We start from the raw sequence: 19,268 nt of genomic DNA, 5'->3' as shown, positions 1-19,268 counted from the left end.
CAAAAATAAAAGAAAATGAAAATTATTACATGTCAACTGAGAAAAAAATTCCTCGCCACCCCAGAAAAACCATCATGCAGATGAAGAGTGTGGCCGCACTCCAGAGTTAAATATATTCAATCAACCAATTGAGGACATTGAAAAACAAAAACAAAAAATATGTAGAATCAGTAATTTAAAAACCAGGAAAAGAAAATCGCCCCCCCCCAAAAAAGGAGTAAAAAGAATATGAACTTAGTAAAGGAATGGAAAACAAAGAAAAAAATATTTTAGTAATAAATAAATTATAAGGTCCCCCGGGGGGAATAGAGTCAAATGAAAATAAGGTGCATTGAAGAAAAGCAGGAAAAGAACCAAATGAATGAAAATGACACAAGAATGAAGTAAAAGTGTCAGAATTACTGTGTTATATACTTGAAAGTCACTAGGAGAACAGATCTTAAACCATCTCACTGCAAAAATGGTAACTGTGACGTGATGGAGATGTTAGCTAAAGCTATGGTGGTAATCATCTTGTAATATGTAAATGTATTAACACTGTTGTACACCTTAAGCTTATACATTGTTCTCTGCAGTCTTAAAGCTGGAAAAAGTGTCAGAGAAAATAGTGGAAATTAAAGACAGGCAATGGAGGGATAACATTCATAATTTTAGAGTCCCAAGAAAGAAAAATTAGTGAAAAAGAACTAGTATTTAAAGCTATATTCAAAGAAAATTCTCCAGAAATTGAAAAAGATTCACATCTTTACATTGAAAGGGTCCACTGGATACTGGGGAAAGATAAAAAATCCTTATGCTTCCAAGCAAAAACATTACATAACTTCTAAAGACAAAAGAACTGCACTGGTTCAGACATTTTAAATTTCACTGAGGCATCCAAAACAAGGCAACAGGGGAGCAGCATTTTAAAAACTCCAAGAAAAAGTATGAACCAAAGTTTTTATATTCAGCCACATTCTTTTACATATCAAGGTTGAGGAAAAACAGCTTGCAGTATGTAAGTTTTTAGGGAATTAGGTACTCTTGAGCTGTTTTTTAAGGAGTCTACTGGAGTATATTTTATCCAGTTGAGAGATAACTGGGAATACCTCAGCAAAAGAAGTGAAGACGAGCATTTAAAATACATGGATGTACTGCTAAGACTAAAAGATAGGGATGTGAGGGGAAGACTACTGGACATACGTTATATTTTGTGACAAAGTAGAAATAATACAAATAAAAAAGGAAAAGGGAGAGTGAAATAGGAAAAAATAATCTTACTGATCATTGTCTGTTGCATAAACAAAAGGGAAGAGAGTTAAAATACCAATACAAACTGTTAAATTAGATAATATCCAGTCTAACATTTGATTTTACTATATTTAAAAGCTAACAGTTTACTAGTTATTTCATGGATGTTGGCAGAAGACACGAGACCAAAACATGTCTTGGGTCAGAGAGAATTTCATTACTCATGGTATAGTGAGCAGCATAATAATTAGCATATTTCTGTAGGTTCCCCTTGTTCCCTAGGTCTTGTGTAGGTTATGCTGGATGGCCCAGGTGGATGCCTTGCATAGAGTAGGTTTGCATTGCAGCTAAGAAACACTGAGCTTGGTGAATAAATATGGTGCTTTTATAGTAAGTGGGCTTTTTCTTTTTCCAGTAGGAAACATTACTTCATCCTTCAAGATTGCTTGCTACAAACACAGCTCTGAGAAATGGCCCACATAATGAGTGGTTAGGATTTTCATTCTTGGCAAACCCAGCAAAATGTGTAGAAACACAAGAGGCCCAATGAAGATTCTTTGCCAACACATAGTAAAAGGGTAATAATAAGACAGGTGGATGGTAACAGGTATTGGCGAGGGTGTATAGAAATCGGTCTTCATACATTGCTGGTAGAAATGTAAAATGGTGAAACCACTTTGGAGAATAGTTTGACAACTCCTCAAACAGTTAAAAATAGAATTACCATTGACCCATCAAGTATATACCCAAGAGAATTGAAAACGTTCGTTCACATAAAATCTTGCACACTAATGTTCATAGCATTATTTATAATAGCTAAAAAAGTGGAAAAAAACAAATATTCATCACCTTGTTAAGTGAATAGAAAATATTATATGTGCACATGATGCAATATTATTCTATGGTAAAAAGGAATCAAATTTCAATACATGCTACAACATGGATGAACCTTGGAAACATTATTCTAAGTAAAAGAAGCCAGACAGCAAAGGCCATATATTGTGTGATTCTGTTCATATGAAATATTCAGAACAGGTAAATCCATAGAGAGAAAAAGTAGATGCTAATGGTTGGGTATGAGGTTCCTTTTTGTGATGTTGAAAATGTTGTGGAATAGATAATGGTAATGACTGTATAACTTTGTGAGTATATCAAAAATCACTGAATTGTATACTTTAAAAGGGTGAATTTTATGGTATGTGAATTATATCTCAATTTTTTAAAATTATATGAGAAAAAGGAAAAGAATACAAGGACAAAGGGCATTTAAACGGTTTAAGTACAGAAGTAATCACTAAAACAAAAATAAGGTCTTCCTAAGTACCAAAAAAATTTTTTATTAAAAAACAAAGAATACATGTTTCTTAGAGAAATAAGTATAGTAAAATACACATAATTATAAAATGTTATCACAGAATTGAGACTGAAAATATTAGTCATACCAGTAAATGTGAATGTGCTTCATCCACCTATTATTAGGAAAAGATTCTCAATTTGGCTCACAAAAGGAGACCCAACAACTATATACTGTTTATAAGAGACACTTCTGTGATTCCTGAATCAAATGATTCAGTGGACAATGGTATACTAAACAAGTGAAAATAAAAAGGGGGCAGATAACAGTAATCTTAATACCAAAGTAGAATTCAATCCAAAAAGCATTAACTGTGACATAGGAGGGGGCATATTATTTGATGCTAAAACTCACAATTTACAGTAAAGATACAACACATGAATTTCTCTGCAGCATATTACACAGAAACCCTCTGTATAAAGCAAAAATTACAGGAGATTCAGTGAGACAGAAATATGCTACAAAATAGAACATAATTCTCTATTCTTAGTATAAAATAGATCAGGTAGACAAAAAATGAGATAGAAGACCTAAACAGAATAAACAGTAAGGTGGTTTTTATGAATATATGTTGTATTCTACAGCATTATACTACACCATCTCAGGTGTCCAATGCACATTCACAAAAATTGATCATATGTTCACCCCCCCCCCAAAAAAAATCAGTAATTTCCATAAAGTAGATATACTGAAAACACTTTCTAATTATATTCAATGAAACTTTACTAATAACAAAAAATATATAGGCTACACTTTAAAATTTTTAAACCTATCAAACAACTTTCTGTCAAAGAGTAAGTAAATACATACTGAAATTACAGAATTTGCAAAATAACAATAGTGAAAATATACTACGTATCAGATCTGTGGAATACATCTAAAAGTGGTCAGAAACGAAAGAGAATGAAAAGGAGACGATACTAACAAACTCGCAGGAGATCCCAAATATCAGAGATAACATATACACATTTCAGTAGAAGATTGGAAACTATAAAATGAAAGAATTAATCCCAGATTCTACAACTAGAAACATCTCTAACTGAAAATAAAATCTCAGATAGATTAAACAGAAGGTAAAACTTACCTGAATAGAGACTTAAGGAATTGAATGATAAGTGGGAAGAAAATAGAGTGGCTGTTTTGAATGACACTGGTTTGAACTCGGCATGTCTTACAGGTTTTTTTTGTTTTTTGTTTTTTTTTTAATATTTATTTACTTATTTGGCTGCACCAGTCCCAGTTGTGGCACGTGGGACCTTTAGTTGCAGTATGTGGGACCTTTAGTTGCAGTATGTGGGATCTTTAGTTGCAGCATGCAGAGTCTTAGTTGTGACATGTGGGATCTAGTTCCCTGACCAGGGATTGAACCCAGGCCCTCTGCATTTGGAGCACGGAGTCTTAGCCACTGGATCACCAGGGAAGTCCCACATTCGGGTTTTTTTAAAATACATACTACAGTACTACACGATCCACAGTTGGTTGAATCTGCAGATGTGGAACTGTGGATACAGAGGGCCAACTGTAAAGTTATACACAGATTTTAAACTTCATGGAGGGTCAAGCACCCCTAACCCCCACATTGTTGAAGGGTCAACTGTAGACAGATCCAAGGAAAAATCAAATATGATGGAGGGTAGGAGACAGGCAATAGAGTGAAAAGGTCTTTTCTTTCTTTTTCAAATTTTATTTCTTTTTCTGGGCTGATTTCTTTTTTATTGAAGTGTAGTTGATTTACAATTACGGCTGTATGGCAGAGTGACTCAGTTATACATATATACATTCTTTTTCATACTCTTTTTCCATTATGGTTTATCACAGGATATTGAATATAGTTCCCTGCACTGTACAGTAGGACCTTGTTGTTTATCCATTCTATATATACCTCCCAATCCCTCCCTCTCCCACCACCTCCCCCTTGGCAACCACCAGTCTATTCTCTACATCTGCAATTCTGTTTCTGTTTCATAGATAAGTTCATTTGTGTCATATTTTAGATTCCACATATAAATGATATCATATAGTAGTATTTGTCTTTCTATTTCTGACTCACTTCACTTAGTATGATAATCTCTATTTGCATCCATGTTGCTGCAAATGGCATTATTTTGTTCTTTTTTGTGGCTGAGTAGTATTCCATTGTATATGCGTACCACATTTTCTTTATCCATTCATCTGTCGGTGGACATTTAGGTTGCTTTCATGTCTTGGCTATTTCCCTCCCTCTCCCACCACCTCCCCCTTGGCAACCACCAGTCTATTCTCTACATCTGCAATTCTGTTTCTGTTTCATAGATAAGTTCATTTGTGTCATATTTTAGATTCCACATATAAATGATATCATATAGTAGTATTTGTCTTTCTATTTCTGACTCACTTCACTTAGTATGATAATCTCTATTTGCATCCATGTTGCTGCAAATGGCATTATTTTGTTCTTTTTTGTGGCTGAGTAGTATTCCATTGTATATGCGTACCACATTTTCTTTATCCATTCATCTGTCGGTGGACATTTAGGTTGCTTTCATGTCTTGGCTATTGTGAATAGTGCTGCTATGAACACAGGGATGTATGCATCTTCTTGAATTATAGTTTTGTCTGGATAGATACCCAGGAGTGGGATTGCTGGATCATATGGTAATTGTGTATTTAATTTTGTGAGGAATGTCCATGCTGTTTTCCACAGTGGCTACACCAACTTACATTCCCACCAACAGTGTAGGCGGGTTCCCCTTTCTCCACATCCTCTCCAGCATTTGTTATTTGTAGACTTTTTAATGATGACCATTCTGACTGGTGTGAGGTGGTACCTCATTGTAGTTTTGATTTGCATTTCTCTAATAATTAGCGATTTTGTGCATCTTTTCATGTGACTGTTGGCCATCTGTATGTCTTCTTTGGAGAACTATCTCTTTAGGTCTTCTGCCCATTTTTCGATGGGGCTTTTTTTTGTTGTTGAGTTGTATGAGCTGTTTGTATATTTTGGAGATTAATCCCCTGTCAGTCACATCACTTGCATATATTTTCTCCCATTCTGTATGTTGTCTTTTAGTTTTGTTTATGGTTTCCTTTGCTGTGCAAAAGCTTGTAAATTTGATTAGGTCCCAGTTGTTTATTTTCATTTTTATTTCTATTGCCTTGGGAGACTGAGAGTGAAAAGGTCTTATCTATGTGTAATTGGAGTCACAGAAGGACAGGAGAGAATGACCGTATTATTAGAAAAGGTAAGAGAATTTTCCAGAAGTAAAAAGATGTCAACTCACAGATTTTATAGTTGGCCAAAAAGTTCATTCAGGTTTTTCTGTATGATGTTACAAACTCAAAGCAGGATAAACGCAAAGAAACTTAATGCATAAACACATCATAGTAAAACTAATGAGAACCAAAAGTAAAGGGAAAGTCATAAAACTAGTAAGACAGAACAAAAACCATTACTTCTAAAGGAGCAACAGTAAAACACAGTGGTAATTTTACCTTCATTAGTTAAGGAATTTAAAGATTTTCACACAAAAGCTAAGAAAATTTTTCATCAGTAGACCAGTACTCAGTTTACTAAAAGAATTTTTCAGGCAGGAGAGGATCTCAGATGGAAGCACAGAGATGTGGAACAAAGGACAATGGAAAGAATAAATATATGGGTTTATCTAAATACATGTTGACTACAGGCACACTTTGTTTTATTGCACCTTGCAAATACTTTTTTTTTTTTTTTTTTTTAACAAATCAAAGGTTTGTAGCAACTACATCAAGCAAGTCTGTTGGTGCCATTTTTTATTATATTTGTTAACAGTGATCTCTGATGTTACTATTATAATTGTTTTGATGCATCATGAGCCACACGCATATAAATGTTGTATGTGTTTTGACTGCTCCACTGACTGGCTGCTCTCCCATCTCTCTTCCTATCGCCAGGCTTCCCTCTTCCCTGAGACACAACAGTATTGAAATTAGGGTAGTTAATAACTCTACAATGGCCTCTAAGTGCTCAAGTGAAAGGAAGAGTTGCACATCTCTCAGTTTAAATCAAAAGCTAGAAATGATTAAGCTTAGTGAGGAAGGCATGTTGAAAGCTGAGATAGGCCGAAAGCTAGGCCTCTTGTGCCAAACACTTAACCAAGTTGTGATTGCAAAGGATATGTTTTCGAAGGAAATTAAAAGTGTTAACGACAATGAACACACGAATGGTAAGGAAGTGAAACAGCCTTATTGCCCGAAGGGTGAAAGTTTTAGTGGTCTGGATTAGAATATCATACCAGCCACGACATTCCCTTAAGCCAAAACGCAACCTAGTGCAAGGTCCTAACGGTCTTCAATTCTATGAAGGCTGAAAGAAGTGAGAAAGCTGCAGAAGATAAGTTTGAAGCTAGCGGAGGTTGGTTCTTGAGGTTTTAAGGAAACAGCACTCTGCCTAATAGGCATATAGAGAATACTACATTCATCAGTAGTAGAATACATCTGCTTTTCAAGTGCACATGGAATATTTTTAAAAGTTGACCATAGGCGGGACATAAAGCTCAAAAAAGAAAAGATTTTAAATTTTACAATTTATAGTTTTTGACCACCATGGAATTAATTTAAAAAAAAAACAATTACAAAAACACAACTGGAACAAAATACTGCTTTTGAAATTCAGGAGTATACGTTAAATCACTTGTCAAAGAAGAGTCACTATGAAAATGAGAAAATGTTTTGAACTGAATGAAGATAGCATATCAAAACATGAAATTCATTTTAAGTCTTCCTTGCTGAGCAATGTAAGCCTTAATGCTGTTAGAATGAAAGGCTGACATTAGATGAGTTAAGTATCCACATCAGGAAATTAGAAAGCAGCAAACTATACCAACAGAAATTAGAAACCAAGCAATAATAAAGATAAATATAAAAATCAGTGGCATGTCAAGCAAACTTAAGAAGAATCAGCAAAGGCAAAAGTTCGTTCTCAGAAAAGAATAATAAAATTGATAAATCCCTGCCAAAAATAATCAAGAACGAAACAGATAGTACATAACCTATGTCAGGAGTGAGAAAAGATACAGTACTCTATGGATCTAATGAACTTTAAAAAAAGTAACAAAAGAAAGGATATTATGAAAATTTTAAACAAATAAGTTTGTGATTTTGGAGAGTCAAATTCCTTGAAATACACAGCTTACCAAAACTGGCACACACCCTCACACAAACAGAAAATCTGCATAATCCAATATATAGAAAGAAAGAGAACCTGTAATTAAAGACCTTCCATTTAGAAATTCAGACCCACATGGTTTCACTGGTGAATTTTTCCAAACATTTAAAGAAGAAATACATGAAGTCTAACTGGAAACAGAGAAAAAAAATTGAATATGTTCCCTTAATGAGCCCACTTTAATTTTTTTTTTTTTATTGAGATACTAGTGACATATAACATTGTGTAAGAGCCCAGTTTAATTTTGAGAGCAAAACCTAACAAGGATATTACCCAAAAGCAGTATTACAGGTCATTTTTAAAATGAAAATAGATTTTTAAATCTTCAAATATTAGGAAATCAAATCCGAGTGATATATAAAGAGGATAAAATATCATGACAAAGTTGAATTTATTTCTGTAGTTGCAAGATTGTTTTAGTATTTGAAAATCGTATGATTCATTTTATATATATATTTTTAATATAAATTTATTTATTTGTTTTTGGCTGTGTTGGGTCTTCGCTGCTGTGCACGGGCTTTCTCTCGTAGTGGCGAGCGGGGGGCTACTCTTCGTTGCAGTGTGCGGGCTTCTCATTGCGGTGGCCTCTCTCACCCCGGAGCACGGGCTCTAGGCGTGCAGGCTGCAGCAGTTGTGGCATGTGGGCTCAGCAGCCGTGGCCTCCGGGCTCCTGAGCACAGGCTCAGCAGCCGTGGCACACGGGCTCAGTCGCTTCGCAGCATGTGGGATCCTCCTGGACCAAGGATCGAACCCGTATCCCCTGCACTGGCAGGCGGACTCTCAACCACTGCGCCACCAGGGAAGCCCTGATTCATTATATTAATATAATTAGAGAAAGACGTCAAATGATCATCTCTATAGATACAAAAAAAAGCATTTGATAATACTCAAAACACATTTATGAGGATTTTTAAAACTTTTAGCAAGCTAGGAAAAGAGGGAAACTTTCATAATCTTATTAAAGGTATCTGCACAAACCTTACAATAAACATTGAAAACCTTTTCCTGGCATTCAGGAATATGTCAAAGCTCACTCCAAACCCAATGTCTAAAAAGTCCTATATAGTGCATTTAGGCAAGGGGAAAAAGATAGATTAGAAATGAAAATGTAAAACTGTCACAAATGACGTGATTTGCATATAGAAAATCCAAAAATAACTACATGTGAACTTTTAGAATTAATAAATCATTTCAGCAGGGTCACTCGGTACTTGTTCATATACAGAAATCAACTGTATTTATATTTATGAGCAACAAAATGTTAGAAAAATAGAATTTAGTAAGCAAACCATTTATAAATGTCAAAAACATCCATATACATCAGAATAAATAACAAAAGTTATAGGAGACCCCCTACACAGAAAACCATAAAAAATTTTTGAACTCCTCCTCAACTCTAGATCAGTTGAAAGAATCAATATTTTTAAGTTATAAATTGTCTCCAAATTGATAAAAAAATTAAGTGTAATCCCCATGAAAATCCCAGCAGATTTTCTATGGAGATCAAGAAATTGACCTGTGACATAAATAAATGTCATATGAGACTATATTTACAATAACTACGTAAAATACTTTAGCATAAACTTAACAAATTTGCAAAGACATTGTTTTTAAATGCTCCGCAAAAATATAAAATGCAGCTTGAACGAAAAAATGAGATACCATGTTCTCAACTAAGGAGTTATCATCATAAAGGTATTCATTTTCCTTAGATTATCTTGTGAATTTAATGAGATTTCAATGAAAAATACCATCAGAATGGTTGTTGTTTTGTGCCTAATACATTTGGAACAGTAAAAAAGCAAGAAGAGCCCGAAAAAACCTGAGAAAGATGAGCTGCTTAGTGGAGCCAAGTAAAGTTTTTAAATACTTAAAATAATTCAAAAAGGAGAAAAATAACTCTTTTTTAAAAAGTGAATTTATTATATGTAAAATTGTTGGTTTAATTTCCAGGAGTTTTTATTTCTAGTGACTTTAAGAACAATTTTTTTAAAAAATTTTTATTTATTTATTTTTTGGCTGCATTGGGTCTTCGTTGCAGTGCAGTGGCTTCTCTTGTTGTGAAGCACAGGCTCTAGGTGTGCGGGCTTCAGTAGTTGTGGCTCATGGCTCAGAAGTTGTGGCTCTCAGGCTCTAGAGTGCAGGCTCAGTGGTTGTGGCACATGAGGTTAGTTGCTTCGCGCCATGTGGGATCTTTCCGGACCAGGGATCGAATCCATGTTTCCTGCATTGGCAGGCAGATTCTTAACCACTGCGCCACCGGGGGAGCCCTCTGGTGACTTTAAAAGACAATATTTTGTCTTTGAATTTTTAATGGGGTATCTCATGAGGACAGAAAGGGTCAGTAGTTTCATTTTTAGTAGTAATGACAATATTTTAAAAGTTTTATGTAGATATGTGTGTGTGTAGACACATTACATATACTTACATGTATGTAACTTATGTAATGATAATTAATATATACTTACATATATAATCTTATATACATAAATCATTAGGAACCGATTATGTAGTATCAGGATGTTGGTGGTAATGTTGATACTGTTAAAGCTATTATATATGTATATATAACATACATGTGTATAGATAACCTAAGTGTATAAAGAGAAATTTTTTGTTATTAAGGTACATTTAATTTAATTGGATGTAATTAAATTTAATTTACAATGATTACAATTAATATAATGTAGTTAATATATGTATATATTATTGTCATTAGGAATCATTTTTCCCCAATATAAAAGAAAAAGAGTTGTACAAAATAAAAGATATAAGTAAAACTCTAGTCCAAAATTTGAATAGGATATGTCAGCATTTGTCTTAAAAATATTTCCCAAGTTGGTTCACTTTATGAAAAAAACGTATTTCTTAGGGCTATTCATTGCAAAAGCTTAGAAGCAGCAACAAAAAAGTAGTTTTAGTGATTACTAGTGTTTATAAGAGCCCAGATTATGGTGAGTAAATAGTATTTCCCCACTAAAACAATATAAGCCTCCATAAAATAATAGCTTACATCACATGTGGAGCAGGAAATGTATTAGACTAGGATTTCTTGTGTCAGAAAGCAAAGAAATATCAAAAAACTATTGGGAGTCTCTGAAAAGTTCATAACTTAAAATGGTATCTTGAGTATCAAAAGGTAGTGTTAAAAATTTTTATCAGGAAAGGTTACTGAAATTGATTAAAAACGTTTTTTTCTGCCTTTGTTACAGAGATCTGTGCCCTTTTCTCCTTTGGTCTCTTAATATGATTTATATTAATAGATTTTTATAATATTAAACTACCCTTACATTCCCAGTAAATGCTCAGCCTGAGTTATTTGTTGCATTTTTCTGAGTTTCTAGGCTTAATTTGATAATTGAGTTTAGGATTCTTGCATTCATTATTTCTTAGTGAGATGTTAGCTCGTAATTTAATTTCTAGTACTCTTTTGTTATCTTTGTATCTGGGTTCTGTGGGCCTCAGTACTTGGGAGGCTGTTAACTAACTCTTTTTCTGCATTTGGTATAAGATTTTTTTTTTAACCTGAGAAGATTCTTCTGTTTACATTCTTTGTGCTTTCTGACAGGTTTGGATTTACTTTTACTTTTTGGATTTACTTTCATGTGCTTTGTATATATTCTACTTTTTTTCCCTCTTGTTATTTTTACTCTCTATATATAATATAGTAAGTTCTTTTTTTCCACTCTCAACTCCCTCCTCCAGTATTCCCTTAGATACTGTATTTGGTCTATTCTTTTCTTGCTAATTCCAGGTTACTTAAAAACAACCGAAGTTAATAAGTAGTAAAGTTGATAAAAGTTTAATGCTGGCCACTATATCCAAATGTAATGGCTCTTGACCAGTATTTTAGTTCTACTTACTTATTACACAAATTTTGTCTTACTTTATTGTTTTATGAAGTTGTTATTTGCTCAGATTTAACCATGTATTTAGCATTTCTTTGCTTTTAGTTATTTCTTGGATTTGAGACCTTACTAATGGGACCATTTGTGTTATATCTGAGGCACACTCTTTAAATTTTTCTTTAATAAAGGGGTTTTGTTGGTAAACATTTCAACTGAGTGTATTGTTCTTTTTCTTAATTTTGCCTGAAAATAGCTTTATTTTGTATTCTTAAGGATTGTTTTGCTGTAAATGCAATTTTAGGAGAAAAATCCTTTTTTTTTTTCTCAGCAGTCAATACATTCTGTTTTGTGGCATCTGTTGTTTTTTGAGAGGGCAGTTATTAATTTAATGCCCTTCCTTTATAGCTGATCTGTTGTTTCCTTCTGGCTGCGTTGAAAGTCTTTTATCTTTTCTGTGTGGATTTGTAGTTGTAGTTTTTAAGTATCCTGATTTGGATTTGTTGGAGAGCTTTGGGCTGTCTTTTTTTTTTTTTTTTAACTAAAAAAAATCTCATTTTCTCTTTGGACATTGTCTTCATTTTTCTATTATTTTCTTGAACTTTGTTTAAATATATGTTAAATATTTTCAGCTTATTCTCTATATTTCTTTTTTCTTAATTATTTTATTTTGGGGGGCTGTGTTGGGTCTTCGTTGCTGCGCGTGGACTTTCTCTAGTTGTGGTGAGCGAGGATACTCTTCATTGTGGTATGTGGGACTCTCATTGCGGTGGCTTCTCTTGTTGCGGAGCGTGGGCTCTAGGCACGCGGTCTTCAGTAGTTGTGGCTTTCGGGCTCTAGAGCGCAGTCTCAGTAGTTGGGGCGCATGGGCTTAGTTGCTCCAAGGCATGTGGAATCTTCCCAGACCAGGACTTGAACCCATATCCCCTGAATTGGCAGGCGGATTCTTAACCAGTGCACCACCAGGGAAGTCCTATTCTCTATATTTCTTAAGATTTTTTTCTTGTTTTTCATCTCATCCTGACTTTGTGGTACATACTCTTTTATTTTTTTTAGCTCTGTTTTCCCAATTTACTAATCCTCTTTTTAGTATATCTTAATACACCATTTAATTCCTTCATTTTTCTTTTTTACTTAATCTCTCTTCCTCTCTCCCTGCCCCTCTTTCACTCTGGGTAATTTCTGTTGACCTATGTTTAAGTTCATTGATTCTTAACTTGATTGTATCCGGTCTGCTGATGAGCTTATCAAAGGCATTCTTCATCTTTAGTACCATGTTTTTCGTTTCTGACTTTTTCACTTTAATACTTATGTCTGCTCCATCTGTCTAGTTATATTGTCCACCTTTTCCGCTGAACCATTACCATATTATAGTTGTTTTAAATTCTGTCTGATATTCATCTGGGTCATCTCTTAATTTTCAGGGATTGCTCTGTTGATTGCCGTGTCTCTTGGCAGTGGATTGGGTTTTTTTTTTTAATCCTTTTTATGTGAGTCGTTATTTTGTGTTTGATACTAGATATTGTATGTAGAGCAATAAAGACAGAGGGTAGACAGTGTTCAGGCCTGGAGATGAACACACCTCTTCTGCTAGAATTGAGTTAGGTTTGGATTTTTGTTGTTGTTATTGTTACTTTCAGGTTACCTTCAGCGCACCATCCAATTTCTCTAGTGTTACTTTGTGCTTAGGGGTGGGACTGGTTTTTTGGAAGATTTTTCTAAGTGTTCCTGTTCCACCCTCAGTTTTAGGCCTTCTCTGTGCTCTTGTGTTTCAGACAGGATATATTTCCATGTTCTCAACCCTTTTTCGAAGGTAGATGGCTCTTTCTTGTTACTGTCTATTTGCTAGCCTGGCAGTGGGGAGGAAGGGCACTTGGGGAGGAATTTTTTTTTTTTTTTTTTTTTGTCCTGGTGAATCCTTACCTGTTTGGTTGCTATTTATAATCTCTGGCTCATTTTCAAGTTTCTTTTTGTTTAAAGTTTTTTTTTTATTATTATAGCTTTATATTTTCTGATACTTCCAATATTGGAATATTTGCAGGTGTGATTCTGCTACCTTTTTTCTGTCCATTATTGCTCATTATGTCTCTCGTGATTGGGTTTTGTTGTTGTTGGGGTTTTTGGTTTTTTGTTTTTGGGTTTTTGTTTGTTTGTTTGTTTGTTTGGTATATTTGTACATGACTTCATATGTGTTGAACTTTGGGTGTGGGAATTCCTTGAGGTTTGGGTTAAAGTTGCATTCTTGCAGAGAGGTTTTGATTTGTTTTTGCCGGTTGCATGTATGTTTTTAGTCCTGAACTTCTTTAAATTTTTTTATGTGCTTAAGGTATTATGAATTAAAACTACAGACCTGCCTGAAGGATGGCTTCTGTTTTGAACTCCCTCCACCCCCAGCAGTCCTTTTCTCAGTGCTAACCAAGTTTTCTTCCTCTCCCTTCTGCAGGATGGGCTCTTGCAGTGAGGGTGTAGCTCTTTGGAATGAGTAAGTCTCCTTTGGATTCCCTGCCTTTGTTGGATTCTCTATTTTATTTCCTATCTCTCTCGTTCCTTACAACCATCAAAGTGGAAGGTCTTGTCTCTAAAGTTGAGAAATCATCTGGTAGATTGGGGCTTTGTTGCTAGCCTACTTCCTGGCATTTTGCTTTCACTTCTTTCTTTGCATTTGGATTCCTTACTTTTCTGCCATTTCAGTATGTGTTTGTGAGGTTTCATTTTTAAAACTCACATTTCAGTTGTAATCAGCGGGAGCTTTACTAAGGGTGCTTAATCCTTTATCCATTGTTTGGTTTTTTCCTTTCATTTGGTACTTTGCCCCACATTTTTTTTTTTTTTTTTTTCTCTCCAGTACGCGGGCCTCTCACTGTTGTGGCCTCTCTTGTTGCGGAGCACAGGCTCCGGACGCGCAGGCTCAGCGGCCATGGCTCACGGGCCTAGCTGCTCCGCAGCATGTGGGATCTTCCCAGACCGGGGCACGAACCCGTGTCCCCTGCATCGGCAGGCGGACTCTCAACCACTGCACCACCAGGGAAGCCCACCCCACATTTTTAAGGCTAGAAACTCCTTTCCTAAATTTAATTTACTACTGTTTCTATTTTGAAAAGCCTTTATTGTTTAAATCTCTGCTTTTGCTCAATAAATGGTAGCTATTGAAAGATCTAAGAATATGGATATGATAACTGGAATTTTACCTAAAATAAATAATCTAGTTCATCCTGTGGGATAGGGCAGTATGAAGGAGATGAACTTCTTAGTCACACTTGTTTTTTTAAAAAAAAATATTCATTCATTCATTCATTTATTTAATTTTGGCTGCACCAGGTCTTAGTTGTGGCAGGTGGGATCTTCATTGCAGCATGTGGGATCTTTAGTTGCGGCTTGCATGTGGGATCTAGTTCCCCAACCAAGGATCGAACCGGGGCCCCCTGCATTGAGAGTGCAGAGTCTTAGCCACTGGACCACCAGGGAAGTCCCCACACTTGGTTTTTGAAATGTTACTCACCCACTTCTGTGAAATACTTAAGTTTTATGAGACTCTGCACCATCCGTTAATACAGAAAGAGTAGCTATGTTGTGAGCCTTAAAGGACATAAGTAATAGTTTCTGGTACTTGGCCTAGCGTAGTGATTTAGAAAATAGAATGGTTCTCCCATCATTTTTTAGAAAAGGAAATTGACTCTCAAGGAGGTGACATGTATTTGCTACCTATACAAAATTCTGTAGTTTTAAGTTGGAAATCAAGCCCCTGTCTCTTCTGGATTTTACTTTTCAGAAGAGTAGTATTCAGTAACTTATTCTGCCTGCCTGTATATTTCTTGAGTATCTTATACATACTTCCAAGGGCTTAAGATATTTGGGGAGAAAGAAAGAATTTAATGTAATGCCCATTTTGGCAAATGTTTCGGATAAGTGAACAAAGATGAATGTAAATACAGTGCACTTCCTATACTAGGGAGCTTGTAGTGAGGTAGGCTTATCTAATAATTACGGTCAGTATGCTTAGTGCTATAGAAGGGGTAGCACCTACCTCTTGAGGCAGAGGTAGCGTTGTTTGAACTGGGTCATGAGGTATGTGTAGGATGCTGAGATGTTAGCAAAGGAGGCCTGGGCTTCTAGGCAGAAATAATGCATATGTATGTAAATGCCTGAAGGCAGTCCTGTTTATGAGAAGTCCAGGTTGTGTGCACACAGTAAAGCAGTCAAAAGGAATGTCTCTTGTGGTTATGGAAGAGATGGCAGTTGAGATGTGTCTTAAATGATTGGTAGTGTTTCAGCATATGAAGATATGGATAGGATAACAGAAATTGAGGAAATAAGTAAAGTTACTTAGCAGAATGTAAGTTATTTATGTATAGAGACCCATGAATAGTCACACTGACTTGGCTGCCACTTACTCTTGAACTCTCAAACCTACAGAACAGCTTAGACATCAACTCTTTCTGAGAAATCATCAGGAAATTTTGCATATCTCATTAGAGCTTTTATGTGAGAGGATTTTTTATGGGGAGGAGGATACGGGAGTAGGTTTTCCAGGCTTCCATGTATAAGATAAAGTGATAAAAATATTTTGGGAATGGAGCATGTATGATTTGGAATATCAAATATAATAGTTTAAAATTTATTTTGTAACCATTAGAGGTCCATTGTAGCATTTTGAACAGGAGACCTGACATAATGATGATTTATCTGACCATGCCAGATGGAATTGGAGAGGAACATGACAGAAGCAGCAAGTTCAGGACTGAAGTGATTAAGACTTGAATAAAGAATGGGGGTAATGGGAATGAAATAAAAGGCATTGTGAAAGGGATTTCTAAACAAAGATTTGACAGGTTCTAAGAAATGATTGAAGATAAGATATTGAGACAAGCAGGGGAATTGGAAATGTTGGAATTTCATACTTGGGTGACTAGGAAATTTTTGATATCAGCAAGACATATGACATTAGCAGGAAAAGTGGTTGAAGGAAAAAGCTGAAATTACCATTTGTTATTTATTGGATGTGAGGTTAATTATAAAGTCTACTTTAGAGCATGTCAATATTCCTTTCTAAAAGTAATTTCTAAAAATTATGGTGTACTCTGTCATTAGATAGGAAAGGTAGTCTTTTTTTCTTCTAGTTTTATTGAGATATAATTTACATACAGCACTGTATCAGTTTAAGGCATAATGGTTTGACTTACATACATCATGAAGTGATAAATCACAGTAAGTTTAGAGACCAACAATTATCTCATATAGATAGAAAATTAAAGAAATAGAAAAAAATTATTTTTCTTGTGATGAGAACGCTTAGGATTTGGTCTCTTAACAACTTTCATATATAACATATAACAGTGTTAATTATATTTATCATGTTGACATTACATCCCTAGTACTTATTTGTCTTATAACTGGAAGTTTGTATCTTCTGACTGCCTTCATCCAATTCCTGCTCCCCTCAGCCCCCACCTCTGGGAACCATAAGTCTGATCTCTTTTTCTATAAGTTTCTTTGTTTTTGAAGTGTAATTGACCCAGAACACTATGTTAGTTCCTTTTACCCAAAGTAGTGATTTGGTATTTCTGTACATTTCAAAATGATGACCACAATAAGTCCAGTTATAATCTGTCATCATACAAAGATATTGATATTACATAACTATTGACTATTCCTCATGCTGTATATTTCATATCCACGACTCATTTGTTTTACAGCTGGAAGTTTATACCTGTTAATCTCCCTCACCTATTTCTTTCCTCTCCCTGCCCCCCTCCCCTGGCAATGTAGTCTTGTATCAGTAGCATAAGTTTTGGAACCAGGCCTGTATGCCAGGTCACCTTTAATAAGTACCACTGTTGTGAGACTGAAAAGTCGCTGATCTTTCTGGATTTTACTTTATTCACGTATAAACCAGAAATAGTAATACCTGATTACAGGGCTGTTGTGTAAACTAAATAGTATAACATATATCCATGCTGTCCTGTTTTAAGCGCTCAATAAATGTTAGTTTTCCCTTCTTCCTTAGAAGATGCCAGCCTTATTTATTCTGGACTATTTTCACACATTAAGATGGACATCAAAGAATAATGCATAAAGCATTTTTGTTTCACTGTTTAGCAATTCATGAAGTCATAACCATGATTGTTTGCTAAATAAAATATGTGTATAATCAGGCAGTTTGTAATTAGACTAACTCAGAAGTTGTAATTATTGAATGTGTAGGTGTAGTTAACAGCCTTCATTTCTGGTAAATGACTTTACTTAGAGGATGTATGTTTATGTGAGCAAGAGGGACTATTTCCTGGAAGGAAACTGTGGTCTCCAGATCTTTATAATAACGTCACCTTTAGTCTTTTTGAAGTCATGAGCATTGTCCTATACAGACTGTTTTCTTGAGGCAGTTTCGTGCAAGTAGAAAATGAAGCCTCCTTATGCGCCTGTTAAAACTCCATAGACTGTCAGTAATATGGAAAAATTGGATGTTTAATCAGGAATGTGAACATGTGTTTCAGGTAGAGAATTCCAAAGATAATGAAGATAGTATTCTACAAAGAGAAATTCCTGCCAGACAGTCTCGACGACGGTTTCGGAAAATTAACTGTAAAGGAGAACGCCAAACTATTACTGATGATGTGGACATTAACAACTATCTTTCTGTGAGTATATTTAGGAACATTTCATGGGTATTTCTTAGTTCATATGCAGTGTACTTAATTTACATATATATTTTAACATCTTTATTGGAGTATAATTGCTTTACAATGGTGTGTTAGTCTCTGCTTTATAACAAAGTGAATCAGCTATACATATACTTATATCCCCGTATCTCCTCCCTCTTGCTTCTCCCTCCCATCCGCCTTATCCCATCTCTCTAGGTGGTCACAAAGCACTGAGTGGATCTCCCTGTGCTATGTGGCTGCTTCCCACTAGCTTTCTGTTTTACATTTGGTATTGTATATATGTCCATTCCACTCTCTCACTTCATCCCAGCGTACCCTTCCCCATCCCTGGGTCCTCAAGTCCATTCTCTATGTCTGCATCTTTATTCCTGTCCTACCCTGAGGTTCTTCAGAACCTTTTCTTTTTTTTTTTTTTTTTTTTTTTTTAACATTCCATATATATGTCTTAGCATATGGTATTTGTTTTTCTCTTTCTGACTTACTTCACTCTGTATAACAGACTCTAGGTCCATCCACCTCACTACAAACTTTATCCATTCATCTGTTGATGGACACTTAAGTTGCTTCCATGACCTGGCTATTGTAAATAGAGCTGCACTGAACATTGTGGTACATGACTCTTTTTGAATTATGGTTTTCTCAGGGTGTATGCCTAGTAGTGGAATTGCTGGGTCATATGGTAGTTCTATTCTTAGTTTTTTAAGGAACCTCCATACTGTTCTCCATAGTGACTGAATCAATTTATATTCTACCAACAGTGCAAGAGGGTTCCCTTTTCTCCACACCCTCTCCACCGTTTATTGTTTGTAGATTTTTTCATGATGGCCATTCTGACTGATGTGAGGTGATACCACATTTAGTTTTGATTTGCATTTCTCTAATGATTACTGATGTTGAGCATCCTTTCATGTGTTTGTTGGCAATCTGTATATCTTCTTTGGAGAAATGTCTCTTTAGATCTTCTGCCCATTTTTGGATTGGGTTGTTTGTTTTGTTGA

General features: G+C 35.2%; 1 protein-coding gene across 5 annotated transcripts in view; it reads left to right on the top strand.

Annotated features, from left to right (window-relative positions):
- RAPGEF6 (Rap guanine nucleotide exchange factor 6) overlaps positions 1–19,268 on the top strand; it is a 221,817-nt gene that overhangs the window by 65,203 nt on the left and 137,346 nt on the right. For all 5 annotated transcript variants that reach the window (XM_028493199.2, XM_028493202.2, XM_024115980.3 and 2 more), the window contains exon 6: positions 18,103–18,246. In XM_028493199.2, the coding sequence (XP_028349000.1) occupies positions 18,103–18,246 (144 nt within the window). The remainder of the gene's footprint in view (positions 1–18,102; positions 18,247–19,268) is intronic.

The sequence above is a fragment of the Physeter macrocephalus genome, chromosome 8, assembly GCF_002837175.3.
Source record: "Physeter macrocephalus isolate SW-GA chromosome 8, ASM283717v5, whole genome shotgun sequence".
Lineage (NCBI taxonomy): Eukaryota > Metazoa > Chordata > Mammalia > Artiodactyla > Physeteridae > Physeter > Physeter macrocephalus.
Note: the sequence above shows the minus strand (reverse complement) of the source record. Positions and strands in the feature narration are given on the sequence as shown.